The following is a 19,950-nucleotide window of genomic DNA, read 5'->3' as shown; positions in this document are numbered from 1 at the left end:
ACCATTCCAATTGAAATGCATGGGCTTAGTCATTACCCACCATGATTCCCAAATCGCTCTAAACATTCCTCGAGGCAAGTGGCTTTCCTACCGCATAATCCATATGCTACTTTGCCACTCCCACTTCGGTTAAACCACCTTCTTCAAGCAACTTCTCAACCTCTGCTCTTCATACTTGACCTTCGAGTAATTTGATCACCGCGAGACACATCCCGCCATGTCCTTCCTCATCTTTCGCTGCCCAAATGTTGCCTCAAATCAAAATCCTTCTCTGTAGCACCTGAACTAATAAATTGCTACCAACTCTAAGCCTCCTCGAAGATCATCTTTCTCGAGCCATCAGCTTTCGAAGCACCAGTTCGATTATGAAATCGCTGCACACCGCCATCTCTGACAACCGCTTCTTAGACACTACTTCACCACACTCTGCCCCGAAGGCAAATCAAAGAAGACCATAACACCGACAAACCTTAATACATTCAAATAAGTATGACAACACTACATCACAAATGAAAATTCCACCATGCTCGAAAATATGAAGTCTCGTTACTCCATCAACCAAAACCTGAATATCCATAGTCCGACTGTCCTTCCTCCGCTGGAATTAGATACCGAACCTCTAAACCATGAACTGAGAAATCCTTCTTTTGAGGCATTCAATGTCGCGATGCATAAATAAGCATCCTACCATTACCCCAACGATGTGCGATAACAATGTATGAACATCATAGCAACCTGTGCATAACCTCAAACCATAAGAAGTATAGATACTGAGCTAAAACGACAGAACATCCTTCCGCGAGGCGACGATAATAGCCCGCCCGAACACGCAGTGAAAATATCTTGTACCTCATTTGTGGTAGCATTTACAACTCTCCAATGCCCCATTGATACCAAAAACTCTACATCGCATAAGATTGAGTAGGAAGGAAATAAAGGCATAAGCCTCAAAGGAATCCAACCGCACGATGAGGAATCAAGAAGGGAAGTGCTCCTAACAACCCTGTAGCCTCTTGAAGATAAGTACAGACGTCTCCATACCGATCTGCAAGACTCTACTAGACTTGCTCATGACTCGTGAGACCTAAGTGAACCTAACGCTCTGATACCAAGCTGTCACGACCCCAAAATCCACTATAGGTCGTGATGGCGCCCAACATCGCCGTCACGCAAGCCAATGATGATTTATTAATTTAACTACTCCTTTTATTACTTTCGAAATCATAGATTTTAAAAAGGAATGAGATTTACACTTCTAAATCCACGATAACGTACAACATTTGTAGTTTATAAAAGAAATGAAAGGCAATAATAATATACGAAACCATAAGCATCAACTAGTATAATCCCAAATCCCGGTGTCACAAGTGCATGAATATTTTCTAAGGAGTACAATAATAATATAACATATGTCCAGAATGTAAACAAGAAAGGATAAAATAAATAGTACGATGGAGACTCGGTGCTGCGATGGGTAGCCCAGAATGTATCTCACCTAAAGTTCCCTCAACATGTGCGCCTACGCGCTAAGATGACCACCAAATGAACTTGTCAGATCCTGCATATTTAGTGCAGAAGTACAGCATGAGTACGTAAATCAACGCGTACCCAGTAAGTATCTAGCCTAACCCCAGAGAAGTAGTGATGAGAGGTCGACATCGATACTTACTAGAGGTCCAACAAGCAATATAATAACACAATAAACAGATGTGAAGCACACAGCCATAAAATGATGTTTTCGTAAGTTACTTAATCTTCCAAATATTTCTTTTAAAGTATAAATTTATCAATCCTGTATTCTATCTTAACAACTCAGAAAATGTCAAGTACCAATATCAAATGAATAAGGAATACCATATAAAGTGCTGGACATCAGTGGAAAGATAATCTCATGAATGTTTGGACTACCAGCGATATAACGTACGATTATGCCGAGGTCGTTCGGCCCGATCCAGAATAATGTGTACACTGACGAGGGTCGAGCGAAATGAACCATAGATGCATCTATTTTACTGTCGAGGCGTTCGGCCCGCTCTACAAGAAAGGAAGAAAGTTACCGAATTACGAGACACGTGCTTACAATATAGTATATGAGCACAAAGTGAATATAATCTTTACTGTTTCTCAAATAACTAACCAACAACTCAGGGTGATAAAGCTCGTCCCAGTATACATAAAGAGTGCTTGTAAGTCGGAGAGCAGAGAATACATAGATGCACCGAATCAATCGCTTGCCACTGCTCAGTGAGACAATGTAGTCAAGTCAATCGCAGCCAGAGCAAAAGATTGATATATAATGACAGTTCACCTTCTTGTGCCAACATCTCCATACTAAATAGATTTGGAGATTCTACCACAAGTGGGTGAAGAGCTATTTGGGCAATGTATAGCTTAAGTTGAGCTTGTAAATATTTTATTTTATTATTTTATAGATATTTGAATTCAAAAGTAATAATCAATAACTAATTATTAACTAAATAACTAATTAATAATTACTTGTGCCATGTGGCTTTTTTCAAGGATGCCACTTGACTTAAGGAGAGGGCTTTTCCCTCTCCTTTTATTAATATATAGATATCTTATTGTTCTCAATAATATTATCTGAAATTTAATGAGTAAAATATATTATAAATTAATGAGACTTATATAGGTATCAAATAACTTTTCTGTTATGTATTTTTCTTTATTATATTACCCATATTTTAATATTATTGCATTGTTAATAGAAACTTTTAAGCATATTACTTTATTTATATTTTTGTATGCTACTTTCTTTTTATAATATAGTAGAAGATATATTTTTTTTTATTCTATTATTCTCAATAATATTTTATGGATAAATAAACTTTTTATTTTTAAAAAGAAAAACAAAATTATTAAAAAAACAAAGAAATTTTAAATTGGCAATTTTTTATTTTTTCTACTTTTAGTTTTTTATTTTAAAATAATTTAAAAACTCCAACTTGAAACTACTCTCCAATTTGAATGGATTAATTTTTTAACAATTTTTGTTTTTTATTATAAAATAATTTATTTTATTATTTTATAGATATTTAAATTCAAAAATAATAACCAATAACTAATTATTAACTAAATACTAACTAATTATTAACTACTTATGTCATGTGACTTTTTTTCTATGCTACCACTTGGCTTAAGGAGAGGGCTTTTCCTCTCCTTTCAATAATATATATGTATATCCTCAAAATCGGATAACAATTGAATTTGTAAGTGGTTTTAAGGATACGTGGATTAACGTGACACAAAACAATAAATTAGATTGCAATTAAAATAAATAGCGATTAAGAAAATGCAAACCACACGAATTGGATAATTTCAGTCTTGGAAGGTTAGCCACCCTAGAGCCGAATGTACTTCGAATGGTATCAAGACACAGAAGAATAAGAGCTTAAAGAGAATAATAATAATGTATTGCTTTAGAATGCATGTTACAATGTGTTTTACAAGTAATCAGACCCTCTTTATATAGTAGGGGAGTCCTACATTAGGTACAACTCTATAAAAGGTAAAAAAATCCTCTAATTAACGGATTGTCGATCTCTTTATCGATACGTGCCGAGATCTATGCCGTGATATTCGGTCGGTCACTAATATTACAGCCTTGTGTTGGCCTAGCTAGACTAACTGGCAACATTCTTTGAAGTTAATCGAGGCTAGGGACCGATCCCGAATCACGACCCCGACATCCTCGAGGGCGGGCGTTATGGTACAGACTCCAAATTGATGATATTTCTACCTCGATCTAAGCTCCCCTGTTACCATATCTTGAGCTTGGCTTATCATGTCGGAGACCGAGATGTACTATGAGACCGGTTCTACCTGTATACAGATAGTCCCCTTATTTTTCGGGGAGTAGATGAAGAGAAAACAATATGAGCTCCCGATTCTCACTTCGATATACTGTGACAAAAATGACAAAATTGTTGAAACGTCTCGTTGGTCTAGTCTTAATGGCATTAAATGCTTGTCAGTTTTCGGTCGGCCACCCCCAGATGTGAACCGTCGCTGGAAAACTATAAATACCCATTCTTTTATTCATTCAAACTTTACATCCAAGCCTTCTGCCCTCGTGTCTAAGAAATTTCAATACTTCCAAGTACTTATATTTTGGTTACTTTGAGATCTTTTATAAGAACTTTCATTCATCTTCATCTCAAACCATCAAGTGTACTCTTTTAACTTCTTCTTTTTCCTCATTTTTTCTCCATCTTTCAAAGAAATGGCAAAGACTTCAAAATTCGTTCCCCAAAAAGAAACTTCCTCTACCTCACGACCGGCTACCGAGGAAGTCGTCTCGCATACTGCTGTCGAGGAACCGGTACCGTAACCTCCTCTGAAAATGTTCATCCCCGGGGGGTGCCTACTTAATGTTGATTTTAAGGTCGAAAAGCCCTCCTCCGTACCAGGTCGGTGCGAGAAGGTCTTGAGGTACATCATCTGCTCGATCACCGAGGATATTCTTTTCGAAGTCAAAAAGGATTGCAACTAGGTTGACAAACATATGGTGATTCCCAAACCTCACGAAGCCTTCACCACCCACGTCGAGGGATTTTTAAGTGTTTATACTTATCCCTTCACGTCGGGCCTCTTGGACCCGGTTATCATCAACTTTTGCAAATGATACGAGGTAACCCTTGGTCAAATTCACCCTTCTTTTTGGAGGATCGTAATACTCCTTCGTTTCTTTGTAAACAAGATCGAAGGGTGCCCTTTCACTATCGACCACCTCATGCATTTATACAGTCCCCGGCTCTACCGGGGGGACTGATCAAGCTCACCCGCTGGGCCAGTAAAGCCCCGCTCTCGAGTATCAATGAAGATCGAGATCGAGGTTGGCTAGGCCGTTTCGTCCGAGTGAAGACCTCAGACTTGATCCCGGTCGAGCACATGTTGTTCCCTAAGAAGTGGAACATGTCACGTAAGTATAATTTTGTTTCCAAGATTTAATTTATCTCTTTTTTCCTTTCTTCTTATCGATGTTCTCTAGTGGTACAGTTGTTGCTCGGATCCCGAATGCAGTTTCTCGACTCAAGGAGTGGGTCGAGGGCATCGTAATACAAAGGCCTTATTCCGAGCGTTCGTGGCGCGAGCTTTCAAAGGGATGATGGGAGGCCCGTTCGCACGGTGAGATCTCTTTCATGAGTAATATTTGGTTTCCCTTTTGCATCATTAAGTCCTCATTTGATTTATTTCTTTTTGCAGGTTTATCCAAGGATGTCAAAATGAGGCCCTCATTCGGTAGCGATGATTTCCCACCGAGTCCCCTGCTCCGAGACAGGGTGAAGAGAAGAAAAGAAAAAGGGCTCCGAGATCTCTAAGCTCAGAGAAAAAGAAGCTAAGGAGAAGGTTGGTGCGTAAATCCAAAGAAAGCACCAGCGCTCGAGCACCGTCTCCGGATTCACTCTATTGGCTGAGGGATAAATCAGAAGGAGAAGGAGAAGCCTTTGATCTGATGGCCAGCGTGTCATCGTGACTCGAAGGGAAAAGGGCCTCCGAACCGGAGAGAGGTGAGGTCGATCTACCTCAAGTTAGGGAGGCCGACGAGGAGGCCGTAGTCGAAGCTTCTCGGGATGTAGGCGACACCCCGGAGGAGGCACTTAGTGTGATAGACATCACCGAGTCATTTTCGTTCACTGAGTCCACATACAATGAGGCTCAGATGGTGAAAGAACATCCCAACAAGGGGGCTCATGGAGCGGACGACCCCTCATGTGGCTTTTTTAGGGCGTGGAATCTACCGCCATGGAAGATGTCACCGGGTTGGGTGACTTGGAGGTGCCAAAGAAGAGTCCGTCTTCGGGAACAAGCGGGCCCTCTTCAAGCCCGAAATTAGTCAATTGATTCTGAGCTCCGAGTGTGGATCCCGACCGGAAGTAGTCGATCGTCATCTCCGTTCCGGAGGATACCGGGGTCCTTTCTGCCCCCCGTAGCGGTGGCCAACTACCTTCAAATTTTGGTGATTGAGGAAGACCAAGCTAAGATGACCGAGGTGGACGCGCCCTTCCTGTTCAGTGAAGCACAACAGGTGCTGAACCGGGTAACTTCAAATACCTCTTGATGACTTCAATTTATACTTAGACTAATTTGTAGATAATCCTAACATTTGTTTTTATGCATGTAGGCCTCAGTGCTTCATTATGAGACCTTTCTTCGATTTCAGGACGAGCTGAACCAGCTTGAGACCGAGGTCCGAGGGCTCACCGAGAAGAGAAATACTTACAAACCTCTTAGCGAGCAGTATGAAGGGGAGACTAAGAGCCTCCGAGTTGAGCTGGAGGTGGCTCGGAAGGAGCATGTTGATATGGTCGAGCAGGTAAAAATATTTGAGGTTAGTGACGACGAGCTAGGCTCGGTGACTAATGGTTGGAATCCGCAGGTCCAACAGAAAATCGACCAGATCGCCCAACTTCGAGCTGAGATGGATGTTGTCAAGGCCGAGACCGACGAATGGAGAGGCAGGATGGACCGTCTGTCCACAAAAAAGAGATTGCTCAAGCACAGCTGACTTTGGCAGAGACCCAACTTCGAGCGGCAAAGGAAAAGGCCGAGGTGTAGGCCATAAAGGTTGAGGAGCTCCAGTCTCAGCTAAGTGCAGCCGTCTCTGATCGGGAAAATCTTACCAAGGAGCTCGAAACGGCCAAGTCGGTGGTCTTGGTGGTTAAAGTCGATGCCAATAAGATGGTGGCCCAATACAAGGCCGATGCTAAGGCGTCCCAGGATCGAATGAAGGATATTGTCTAGCATGCGAAGCGACAATCCTGAAGGGACGCCCTCGAGGAGATTCATGCTCGGGATTTCAACTTGTCGGCCGAAATTGAGAGTGCTAAGGGGCTTGAAGCCGAGGCCAAGAAGTTGGCTTATACCGAGGAAGACTCTGAGGGTTCAAGCGGATCCGAGGGTGGAGGAGACTCTGAAGAACCTGACGACGAGGTGGGCTCCGGTGAAGACCAGGCCGTTCAAGTGCCTTATACATTTTTTATATTTTTATACTTGTGTACTTTTGTGCTTTTTGTCAAGGCCATTTGTCCTTTGTAAAGACTTTATGTATATATAATATAAGGCTTCCTTTTCCCTTCGATAATTTCTGAGTTTTGTTTTTTCTTTGCTTTACTCTTTATGTTCACAAAGATCGGAATGCCTTAGCATGAACTAGTTGGGTCATGTGTGGTGGTTCGAACACGCCTTGCCTTTGAAATTATTTTGTTCAAGGAATCATGGGGGTTCGGTATGACTACAATTTTTACCCAAAGTACTTTTAATTTTTTAGACTATAATTTGCCGAGGGCAGCCTTTCAAACCGGTTTAGAAATTTTTCAAGGCCTTGTTTTTTATTACGAGTCACAGACGTCTCCGAGCCATTTTAATAAGGTCGTAGCCTTTTTAGTTCAGGTGTTTCCCAGTGGGCTTGTCACCTTGAGTTATGTAGGCTTGCCTAAGATAGCAGTCCCCGAATGGGGATGGCCGTAGCCTTTAAGGTTTGGGCGTTTCCTAATAGGTCTTGTGCCCCGGGGCTCCTTTAGCCCGAGCCGCCTGAATATGTTTTTGGACGGCAGTCCCCGATTGGGAGTGATAGTTTGAACCCGGATAAAGGAGACCCTTGGACTTGATACCTTTAGGGGATCGAGTGTAGGAAATTCCTTAAGAGGAAAGAAAAAAGAGAAATTTTTAAGAGACAAGATATTTATCCGCAAGGTAGAGACTTCTTTTTATTCTTGTGCGCAATATTACACATGTGTACAAGTTTTGTGCTAGGTCTCGAGCAGTCTATACGGGCACGGTTCATTTGACCGTTTGGCCCTTATAGTAAATCCTATCGATCGAACCGGGACCATTCAATCATAAAGTTTCTTTCCTTGCTAAAGTCATTATCCGAGGATAATGCCTCCCATTGTTCAGGGCCAATCATAGAGAGGCCTAGAATACCGTTGTCGTGATCTTCGATACTGGTTCATAACCGACCTTCAATTTTAAGTTAACACGATTTACTGTTGCCTTGTTAAAAACCTCACCGGAAAACCCATTTGGGACAAAACAGGTTCAAGGAAAAAAGAGTGCAACGCGTGCTTTCAGGCCTATAAATTGTATTGTCCCTTGCTCGTTACCTGCAAGTGTTAGTTCAAAAATAAAAGAAATAAATAGGGTCGTACCTTAGCAGTAATATCGTTTTAAGTGAGTTATATTCCAGTTGTTTGGTAGTTGCTCGCCGTTCATTACACCGAGTTTGTAGGACCCCTTTCCGGTGATCTCGATAATTTGATACGGACCTTCCCAGTTCAGCCCCAACTTCCTTTCGTTCGGGTTTCGGGTGTTTAGTGTAACCTTCCTTAATACCAAGTGCCCGACATTGAAGTGTCGAAGGTTAGCTCTTCGATTCTAATACCTCTCGATCCGCTACTTTTGGGCAGCCAATCGAACAAGGACGGCTTCGCGCATTTCATCTAATAGATCCAGGCTTGTATTCATGGCCTCGTCGTTTGATTCCTTGGTTGCATATCGGAACCTGAGACTTGGTTCTCCGACTTCGATCAGTATTAGAGCTTCGACGCCATAAACCAGCGAAAATGGGGTGGCCCCCGGTACTGGACTTCAAGGTCGTACGGTATACCCATAAAACTTCGGGCAGGATTTCCTTCCATTTTCCTTTGGCGTTAGTTAACCGCTTTTTTGAGGTTCTAGAGTATGGTTTTGTTGGTCGATTCTGCTTGTCCGTTCTCACTAGGGTGATAAGGCATTGATAGGATTCTTTTAATCTTGTGGTCTTCAAGAAATTTGCTTACTTTGTTGCTCTTCGAGAAATTTGCTTACTTTGTTGCCGATGAATTGTTTTCCGTTGTCGCACATGATCTCGGACGGCATTCCGAACCGGCATATGATGTGGTCCCAAATGAAGTCGATGACCTCCTTCTCCCTGACCTTCTCGTATTCATGGGCTTCCACCCACTTGAAAAAATAGTCAGTCATAAATAATATAAATTGAGCCTTACCGGGTGCCCATGGAAGGGGGCCAATGATATCCATTCCCCACTTCATGAACGGCCATTGTGACAAAAACGAACGCAGCAGCTCCCCAGGTTGATGAATCATCGGAGCATGTCTTTGACATTCATCACATTTTCGTACGAACTACTTCGCATCTTTTTCCATATCGATCCTGTAGTAGCCGGCTCTGGTTACTTTTCGAACAAATGATTCAGCGCCTGAATGATTTCCACTGGTGCCTTCATGGATTTCCCTTAGAACATATCCGGTGTCTCCCGGTCCTAGACATATCATGAACGGGCCATCGAATATTCTTCTGAACATGGTTCCTTCTCCGGACAAAGTAAACCGGGCTGCCTTCGTGCGCAGGGCCCTCGATTCTTTCGGATCCGGGGGTAATTTTTCGGTGTTCAGATATTCTATATATTTGTTTCTCCAGTCCTAAGTTAGGCTCGTTGAGTTAATCTCGGCATGGCCTTCTTCCACTACCAATCTCATAAGTTGTACGACTGACCCCGAGTTGAACTCGTCATCCTCGACCGATGATCCTAAGTTAGCAAGGGCATCGGCCTCACTGTTTTGATCTCGGGGTACGTGTTGCAAAGTCCATTCTTTGAACCAATGTAATGTTACCTGTAACTTATCCAGATACCTTTGAATTAGTTCTTCTCTGACCTCGAATGTCCCATTAACTTAGTTTACCACGAGGAGGGAGTCACATTTAGCTTCGATCACCTCCGCTCCCAAAAATTTGGCTAGTTCGAGACTTGCAATCATGGCCTCATATTCAGCCTTGTTGTTAGTCAATTTCACAGTCCTAATAGATGGTCTAACTACATTGCCTATTGGTGGCTTCAATACGATGCCAAGTCTGGACCCTTTTGCATTCGAGGCACCATCCGTAAAGAGGGTCCAGATCCCCGAAGATGTCCCTGAGTTCACCAACAACTCTATTTCGACCTCGGGTATTAGGGCCGGCGTAAAGTCGGCCACGAAGTCTGCCAATATTTGAGATTTAATGGTAGTCCAGGGTCGATATACAATATCGTACCCGCTGATCTCTACGGCCCATTTGGCCAATCGTACCGAGAGCTCGGGTTTATGCATTATATTTCGCAATGGGTAAGTTGTCACAACACATATAGGATGACATTGAAAATATGGTTTTAGCTTCCTAGAGGTGCTTAGCAAAGCGAGCGCCAATTTTTCTAGGTGAGGGTACCTACTTTTGGCCTCACCTAGAGTCCTGCTAACATAGTAAATTGAAAATTGCGTACCTTACTCTTCCCGGACCAGGACTCCACTTACCGTTATCTCTAATACTGCCAAGTACATGTATTGTTGTTTGTCTGTCTTTGGCATATGAAGCAGCGGTAAGCTCGATAGATACTGCTTGAGTTCCTCCAAGGTCCGTTGGCACTCCGGGGTCCAGGAGAAGTTCTTCTTCTTCTTCTTCAGTAGTGAAAAGAATCGGTGGCTCTTATCGGAGGACCTCGAGATGAATCGCCCCAGGGCGGCTATGCATCCGGTTGATCTTTGCACGACATTCACGTTGTCCACAACTGTGATATCTTTGATGGCTTTGATCTTGTCGGGGTTGATCTCGATTCCTCGATTGGATACCATGAATCCGAGGAATTTACCTAATCCAACTCCAAATGCACATTTCTTCGAGTTCAACTTCATATTGTATTTCTTCAATATGCTGAAGGTTTTGCAAATGTTTTAAATGGTCCTTTGCTCGCAAGGACTTAACCATCATATCGTCAATGTAAACCTCCATTAATTTTCCTATTTGTTCCTCGAACATCCAGTTTACTAGGCGTTGGTAAGTGGCACAAGCATTTTTAAATCCGAATGGCATCACGTTATAGCAGTATGTGCCGTATTTAGTGATGAAGGAGGTTTTTTCCTGATCACCCGGGTTCATCCGTATTTGGTTGTACCCGGAGTAGGCATCGAGAAAACTGAGGATCTCGTGGCCGGCCATGGCATCGATCATGCAATCGATGTTGGGCAAAGGGAAGGAGTCCTTGGGACATGCCTTATTCAAATCCTTATAGATTATACACATTCTTAAGTTATTCCCTTTTTAGGGACTACCATTACGTTCGCTAACTAATATGGGTATTTAACCTCTCGAATGGACCCTATTTAAAGGAGTTTAGATACCTCGTCCTTGATGAAAATATGTTTGACCTCGGACTGGGGTCTCCGCTTCTGCTTGACCGGATGGAACTTCGGGTCCAGGCTTAGCTTGTGAGTGGTTATTTCCAGCAGGATCCCTGTCATATCAAGGTGGAACCAAGCGAAATAATCTATGTTAGTTATAAGAAACTGAATGATTTTTTTCCTGAGCTACGGACTTAACCCCGTGCCCAGGTATACCTTCCGGTCGGATAGATGCTCAATCAATATGACTTGTTCCAGCTCCTCAACTATCGATTTAGTGGCGTCGGAATTATCGGGGACTATAAAAGGCCTAGGAACTCCATAATCATCGTCTTCATCAGTCCTCTGTTTCTCCGGTTTGGTCGGGGATGGTGTCGGTAATTACATCTAGCTTCTTGCTTTATGACCGAACTCGGCCCCTTTGTCGTTGCAAGTGCGGATATCGAATCGTCTCTTCGACCGCAAATATCTCCTTTGCGACTGGTTGTTCTCCGTAGATTGTTTTAATCCCACTTGGTGTTGGGAATTTTAACACTTGGTGTATAGTCGAGGGCACTGCCCTCATGTTGTGGATCCATAGCCTCCCGAACAAAGCGTTGTACCTCATGTCTCCTTCGATCACATAAAACTTAGCTTCCTGGATGGTCCCGACGGTATTCACTGGTAATGTTATCTCCCCCTTAGTGCTTTCATATGCCATGTTGAATCCGTTTAGGACCCGGACTGCAGACACGATTTGATATTGTAGACCAAGCTGCTCTATGACCTTCGATCGTATGATGTTGGCCGAGCTACCTGGATCAATTAACACACGCTTAACTCGAGATTTATTTACGAGTGTAGATATTACCAGTGCATCATTGTGGTGCTGAGCGATCCCTTCCGCGTCCTTAATGTTGAAAGACAATTTTCCTTCCAGTATGTAATATCGAGTCCATTTTTCCCTGGTGATGGATACTTTGGTGCGCTTCAACATCGGCCCCTGAGGGACATCGATCCCACTGATAATCATGTTAATGACATGTTGAGGTTCTTCTTATTCGGTCTGTTTGTTAGAATCCCTATTCCTGAAATGATTCTTTGCTCGGTCGCTCAGGAATTCTCGAAGATGCCTGTTGTTGAATAGTCGGGCTACTTCCTCTCTCAACTGTCAGTAATCCTCCGTTTTGTGGCCGTGAGTGCTGTGATATTTACACATCTGGTTAGGATCCCTTTGGGTTGGATCAGATTGTAGAGGTCGAGGCTATTTGGTATCTTTGATGCGTCCGATGGCAGATACAATAGTGGCAGCATTGACGTTGAAGTTGTACTCCGATAATCTCAATGCTTATTTAGGCCCGATGGGCCCGTCGAAGCTGTTTTTGCTCATGAGTTCCCGATTGCTCTGACCTCGATCACTTCTCCTTTCATTTCTCATAGAGCTCTGCCCGGACCCACTGCTTCTTCGGCCTCCATTGTACAGCTGATACCGATTCTTATTTGATCTCGGTTCACGATCGATGTCTCTGTTGACTCTGTCGATGGTTCTGACGGGATACACGAACCCAGAAGGGGCCCCAAGCTGATTATCTTCGACCCTAAATTTTGATTGATATCAATTATGGAAATCAGCCTAAGTGACAGCCGGATATTCTACCAAGTTTTGTTTCAACTGATGTGAAGCCAATGAGTTCCGAACGTTGAGTCCTTGGGTAAAATCATGAACGGCCCAATCATCAGCGATCGGTGGTAGGTCCATCCTTTCCATTTGAAACCGGGACACGAACTCTCTGAGCATCTCATTATCCCTCTGCTTTACTTTAAAAAGGTCCGATTTCCTGGTCTCGACCTTGATAGCCCCGGCGTGTGCTTTCACGAAAGAATCTCCAAGCATAGCAAATGAATCAATAGAATTAGAAGGTAAGTTATGGTACCATATCATAGCTCATTTTGACAGGGTCTCTTTGAACTTCTTCAACACGATAGACTCGATCTCATCATCCTCCAAGTCGCTCCCTTTAATGGCACATGTGTAGGAGGTTACATGCTCGTTTGGATCGGTCGTTCCGTTGTACTTAAGAATCTCGGGCATGCAGAACTTCTTAGGGATTGGCTTTCGAGCCGCGCTCGGAGGAAAATGATTTTGTACGAATTTCTTGGAATCCAGGCCTTTCAATATCGGTGGTGCTCCTGGGATTTGGTCGACCCTGGAATTGTAGGTTTCCACCTTTTTATCATTAGCTTTGATTTTCTTCTCCCCTGATTCAACCCGTTTGGTCGGTTCCTCGAGCATCTTTATGATCTCGGGGTTAGTCCCTGATTCATTTTCATTCGAACTCTTTGCGACCGGTTCATCCCTGCGGGTGACTTCCTGGGACAGATCAGGTTCAATTCTACTAGGTGCACAACTTTGGTTCTGTAACTCAGCTATCACCGCCTGTTGAGCCTGCAACATTTCGAAGATCACCCGTAGACTGATCCCGTCTCCTCCAATATTTTGTGTATTTTGAGCTGTCGATCGGGTTCCACCACGGACGCTATTCTTAGGGTCGGTAGGTAGGTTTGTGTCGATAGCCACATGTGAATTAGCGTCAATTGGGTCTGCGACCGGAATTCCAATGGGATCAACAGGCGGTACCTCGTCACTAGGCGCTATGTTGTTATTTTCACCGTGATGACCGGACTCATTGCAAACATATAGGGGTACTGATTGAGAGTTCGACATTTTGAGTTTTAACTTGAAATTAGAGACACTTCAAAGAACAAGTGTAAAGTAGTGTGTGTTATGGAGATTTGTATCAAATAACCACTATTATCCTTATCCCCACGGTGGGCGCCAAACTGTTTACCCTAAAAAACGGATAACAATTGAATTTGTAAGTGGTTTTAAGGATACATGGATTAACTTGACACAAAACGATAAATTAGATTTCAATTAAAATAAATAGCGATAAAGTAAATGCAAACCACACGAATTGGATAATTTCAGTCTTGGAAGGTTCGCCACCCTAGAGCCGATTGTACTTCGAATGGTATCAAGACACAGAAGAATAAGAGCTTAAAGACAACAATAACAACAACCTAGTGAGGGTAGTGTGTACGCAGACCTAACCCCTACCCTGGGGTAGAGAGGCTGTTTTCGATAGACCCTTGACTCCGTCCCTCTAAGAACTCCCCACCTTGCTCTTGGGGTGACTCGAACTCACAACAAATATATTGCTTTGGAATGCGTGTTACAATGTGTTTTACAAGTAATAAGACCCCCTTTATATAGTAGGGGAGTACTACATTAGGTACAACTCTATAAAAGGTAAAAAATTCTCTAATTAACTGATTGTTGATCTCTTTATCGATACGTGCCGAGATCTCTGCCGTGATATTCGGTCGGTCACGGATATCACGGCCTTCTATTGGCCGAGCTAGACTACCTGACAACGTTCTTCGAAGTTAATCGAGGCAAAGGACTGATCCCGAATCACGGCCCCGACATCCTCGAGGGCGAGCGTTATGGTACAGACTCCAAATTAATGAGATTTCTACCTCGATCTAAGCTCCCTTGTTACCATATCTCGAGTTTGGCTTATCATGTCGGAGACCGGGATGTAATATGAGACCGGTTCTACCCGTATACAACATAGATATAGATTTTGCTGACAGATTGGTTAAATATTAAAGTCAGTAATTCAACATATTCTTCGGATGATTATTTGTTTTCTAGTCCATTTAAATATTTAGGGTACATTTGTGATTCTTCTAGTTTAACTATGATATAACATCGACTAAAATAAGTTTTTCTCTTCGTATTTTATCCGATTTAGTAAAATTAAAAAAGGAACCACTAGATTGGAAAACTTAGAATGCGATGGATACAAAATGGGCAACTTTATGTTCACATGAATCTTATAGAACAAAGGTCACATGAGCATATCATGCATAAAAGCACTGCAAAAGAAGAAAAAATTCTTATGCTTCAAGGAGACGCAGATGCCCTTCACACGCAACACCCGTTTCTTTTATCTATTTCTTTATTTTATTTTATTTACTTATAATCAAATCTCGAAACAAAATAAACTAGATATATAGCCAATTCGGATGCAGGCGAATGAAATTTTCCTATAGATTCTACAAATTCAGATTTGTGTTCTTGTGCATAAACATATACACAGAGATTTTGGTTCAAATACAGCTTGAAAAGCTCGTTTGAGTGGTTCATAAATCTTTATCGGAGTAAACAAGTAAGGCTTTCATCCTCTACTCGTAGAAATATTATTTCGAGAAAAATAAAATAATAAAATAATAAAATAATTTCTACAATTTTAATATTTTTCAGGTAAATTAGCTTCAAAGTATACTAGCAATGATGAAATAACAATGATATATTACGTCATGCTTCTGGCCTTGTCTTGAGAAATTCAATTATTTTTGTTATCCTAGTATTATCTTCTCGATAAAAATAAACAACAATTATACTAATAGCCATATGACTATAGGAATAGCAAAATTTCTACCATGATAAATAACTTTCTTATATTATATTAAATCTTATCTTATCTTTAAAAATTGATCACTATCACTTAAAATTCAAGATTACGATTCCAAAAATTGTGGCGCAAGAAATGGCCTACAATAAATTTGAAATATTTCGAACCCAAACCAGCTAACATGTCCTTAACTAAAAAAGAAAAGAAAGGGGTAGTTAGGGAGTAGGAAATATTATATAGGGGCATCCTTTTAATGTTAAAAAAAAGAGAAAGAAATAAACTAATAAGGGACCCACCAGTCTACACGTGCCTGTCCAAGCTGTGCACATGCTTCACCCCGCACCCACTCCTCACGCCCTAAATTAATTACTTAATTAATACTAATAATTAATAAATCTGGCGGAGTAAAAATTCAAAATATTTTAAAACCCCTGAATAAATCTTAGTCCTCTCTCTCCTCTTCACACACACACACACAGTAACGTTCCTAATTTCCTCATTTTCCTCTCTTCTCTCTCTCTCTTCTCTCTATCTATCGTAGCTCCCAAGTCCCAACAAACACTCACTGCAAGCAAAAAAGCAGAGAGTACATTCAAAGGAAGCACAAACCCCCCTTTAAAAAAATACAAATATTTTCTCGAACTTCTCCTTCTTAGATCTCTTAATTTATTTCTTTCCACAGAGCCCAAGCTGAGGTAAAGAGTCTTGAGCTAGAAGAAGAAGAAGAAGAAGAAGAAGAAAAAGAATCTGTTTGTGGGTTGTGGTTTTTGGAGCAATTTGGTGGGTTGGTCCAAGAATGGAAAAAAGCACTCCAGTTAGAAAGTCACACACTTCCACTGCAGATCTGCTTACTTGGTCGGAGAATCCGCCGGAAAATTCTCCGGCTATTGGCTCTGCTGCTTTCTCTGCCCGCTCACGCCAGGTGAGAGGATAACTTTTCCTAACAAAAAACATTTTTAAATTTAAAAGATTCGTTTTTTATGTGGTTTTAAAAGTTAAGGTTTTTTTTTTGGGGGTGAAATGACAGCCGTCGGATGGGATCCAAAAGGTGGTATTTGGAGGTCAAGTAACTGATGATGAAGTTGAGAGCTTGAACAAGAGGTAAAAAATATTTCAGCTTTTTGTTGCTTTTTGCATTTTGATTTATTAGCTTTTGTCTTTTCTGTTTTCTGTATATTTCGATTTTGTTAATTTATCTGAGCAAACGAGAGGGCATTAAATGCTTCCATGGGCAGATATAGTTCGGAGAATTTGTTTGATTGTTATTTTGTTTTCTTCTCTTATTTTTGGTTCTATTCTTCACGGTTTTCACTATGCTTTCTTCTCTCTTCCTTTTCTTTTCTTCTCTTCTTTCGGTCCTATATTTTGTTCAAAGAGCCCAAATAAAGTAGAATTGATTTAAATGATTTATATTGTCGATCTCAACTAGTTTGGAATGAGCTGTTGTAGTAGTAATTGTATCAATTTGACAATTTCTGGCCAATGCTTTTGTAATATTCTGCTAATTTAGTTAAGTTCTGACCTTAGGATATTACATTTTTATGTGATATATCTGAATCTCATTCATGCATTCAGATCTGCACTCAGCAATATGTGTGTTGCGTTATCTAGAAGTCGATTTAAACATCTTAACAAGAAATCTTTGTCTGGATAGTGCTTTATCAATTATTGACATCACATAAGTCATATTTGACAGAAAATGAGATATTGGATTGTGTTAGTCATGGTATTTTGTCCCTCGAATATTATTCATCACCTCCATTATTTGAAATGCCTTTATTGTTCTGTATTTTCCTGGCATCTCAATGTCTCTGACATCTATGATTATTGGAATGTTGTATCTTTTTCATTATTTGTTACTTAAGTTGTATTAGATAAGCTGAAACTGTTAGGTTTGGCACTGTCTCAGGAAGCCTTGTTCGGGTTATAAACTAAAGGAGATGACAGGTAGCGGTATTTTTGTAGCTGATGGAGAAAATGGCAGTTTAGAATCTGACAGTGCTAATGCCATCCCTAATAGAAGGATGTATCAGGTATGCGTCCTAGTTTATGTTATCTAGTATTTAATCAGTTCATCATATATGGTCTCCCATCCTATGTACATACATAATCATCTGTGGACTTCCTATCCTATCTATATATAACCTTACGAGCTGACTTTTTACACCTGCTTTTTGTCCCCAGCAAGCTGTAGCTGGTATTAGTCAAATTTCATTTGGTGAAGAGGATACTGTGTCCCCAAAGAAGCCGGTCACTATCCCTGAAGTGGCAAAGCAGAGGGAACTAAGTGGAACTCTAGAAAGTGAGGCTGAGATGAAGTTGAAGAAACAACTTTCTGATGCAAAGACCAAGGAGCTTGTTGGCCATGACATCTTTGCTCCTCCACCTGAAATTCAACCTCGTCCATTGGCTGCTCGTGCTTTAGCACTAAGAGAAAGCATTACCATTGGAGAACCTGCAAATAATGTATGTACATCTATCAATATCTTTATGTTCGACCTATAAACTTGCATATCCCACATTCTGTTTTGCATTGCCTAGGGTCAACATTTATCCCATTACTTTGTAGAGCAGCAATGGCATCAGGAGCATAGAGGTTGAAATCAACGAACTGCAACATTCAGTGCCCTTGTAGTAGAACTATCATTAGTGTTAGTAGACTATCTAAATGAAACCACAAGAAACTGTTTGTACTCCCGTTAGTCTTTAATCCTAAAAATGCGGAGTCTCTGTGTATGTTATCAGGCTTTAGCTAAAAAATCTTGGCTTAGCTTCACCTCAGGACGGGTCAGGCGAGGAGTTGAGTGCTCAGACACTAGCTTAACATCTCTCTTCTCATTGTTTCTCCATCCGATTTCTGATTCCCTGTATCATTTGTCAGCAAAATATGTTCAGCCTTGGTTCTTTTAATCTTTTGACAGGGTGATGTGTCTGGTGATGAACAAGCGGTCAAGACAGCCAAGAAGATTCCTGAGAAGAAACTTGCAGAGCTCACCGGAAATGACATTTTCAAGGGCGATACTCCTCCAGCATCAGCTGAGAAGCAACTGAGTTCAACAAAGTTGCGAGAAATGAGTGGAAGTAATATATTTGCGGATGGAAAAGTAGAATCTCGGGACTTCTATGGCGGGGTTCGTAAGCCTCCAGGTGGTGAGAGCAGCATTGCATTGGTGTAACTTGCTAGGTCTAACTCGATTTACATCATTATTAATTGTGTTTCCTTTTTATCCATTATTATTTGTAGTGGGGGTGTTTGGTTCTGATGTGATTTGACCAGTGTTCTGGAATTTGGTATGTCCTAGGTCTTATTTGACATGTCGACCAGAGCTTAAGAACTTTTGGCTAATTGGGTTTTATGTTCATAAATCTGTGTTTCTGGTGCACTTTGTTTTTGTGAAGATGTGTCGTCCGAGTTCAATTAATTAATTAATATTTGTGTCCTTTTTTAGACTCTTGGTTCATATTTCTAACATGCTTGCCAGTCCGTTGGATCACTTTTCTGTTTGGCTTTAAATAAGATTTCTGCATTCATTTGGGATTTGAGGAGCTAAAGTGGGCTCGCTCTTCATCTTAATGTAATTCCCTTCTATTGGTCAAAACTAATTGCATCAACTAGCAAAGAGAATACGAAACAAATAGGGAACACAATTGCAGAAAGCGACTGACTCTATGGAGGCAAAATTCTTTCACTCAAACAAAATATTCAAGGCAAAATAAATTGTTTACTTTCGTGTAACATTATCTGTCTTTGATGTGCACTAATAATGACTTTTGCTTGCTATAAACATAATCGTAGAACTTGTGAAGAGAAAAGCGGAAACTCGATGAATTTGGAACTTCGCTTCTATTATTTTAACTTCTTTCACTCTTTCATCCCCTTTCGAATCTTCCATTTTTTTTTTTTTGTTTTCTTAAAACCAGAGCGACGAAATTTAAATTTTTTTCTATGAAAAGCATTTGTAATATAAGAATTATTGAACATTTCCGATGACCAAAGTGGTTCACCTAATGCAAGATATACAACCTGTCAGCAAGGAAAATTTGTGCTATAGGATGTTAGAAACCTCCCCATTTATAAATCGGCACCTAATAATACTCGGCGCATGTTAAGCAAGGATCGCTAACGTACGTTGGTAGAGATGGCCCGTCAGAAGAAGAGGAACTCCATAGTTACGGCAAAGAGCACGGATGAAGAAGATAAGGCAGATGAAGATGATACCAGACTTGTTACCCCGGAAACGGGAATCCCCCAAAACCTAGGGTCTGTCCAATTATTCCATTGGATGTAAGGAATGGGTAGTGCTCCAACTATCTAACA

The 19,950-nt window shown here is 41.2% G+C and overlaps 1 protein-coding gene across 1 annotated transcript; it reads left to right on the top strand.

The window, feature by feature from the left end:
* Nucleotides 1–16,077: 16,077 nt before the first annotated feature.
* On the top strand, nucleotides 16,078–19,073 carry LOC107825153 (uncharacterized). The gene is made up of 5 exons (XM_016651982.2): nucleotides 16,078–16,554; nucleotides 16,660–16,733; nucleotides 17,542–17,665; nucleotides 17,817–18,098; nucleotides 18,554–19,073. Exons 1-5 carry the CDS (start codon nucleotides 16,429–16,431, stop codon nucleotides 18,806–18,808), a joined length of 861 nt encoding a protein of 286 aa, XP_016507468.2. The 5' UTR covers nucleotides 16,078–16,428; the 3' UTR covers nucleotides 18,809–19,073.
* The last annotated feature ends 877 nt before the right edge of the window (nucleotides 19,074–19,950 follow it).

This window comes from Nicotiana tabacum, chromosome 12 (assembly GCF_000715075.1).
Source record: "Nicotiana tabacum cultivar K326 chromosome 12, ASM71507v2, whole genome shotgun sequence".
In the NCBI taxonomy this organism is placed as follows: domain Eukaryota; kingdom Viridiplantae; phylum Streptophyta; class Magnoliopsida; order Solanales; family Solanaceae; genus Nicotiana; species Nicotiana tabacum.
This window is presented reverse-complemented; position numbering and strand designations above follow the sequence as displayed.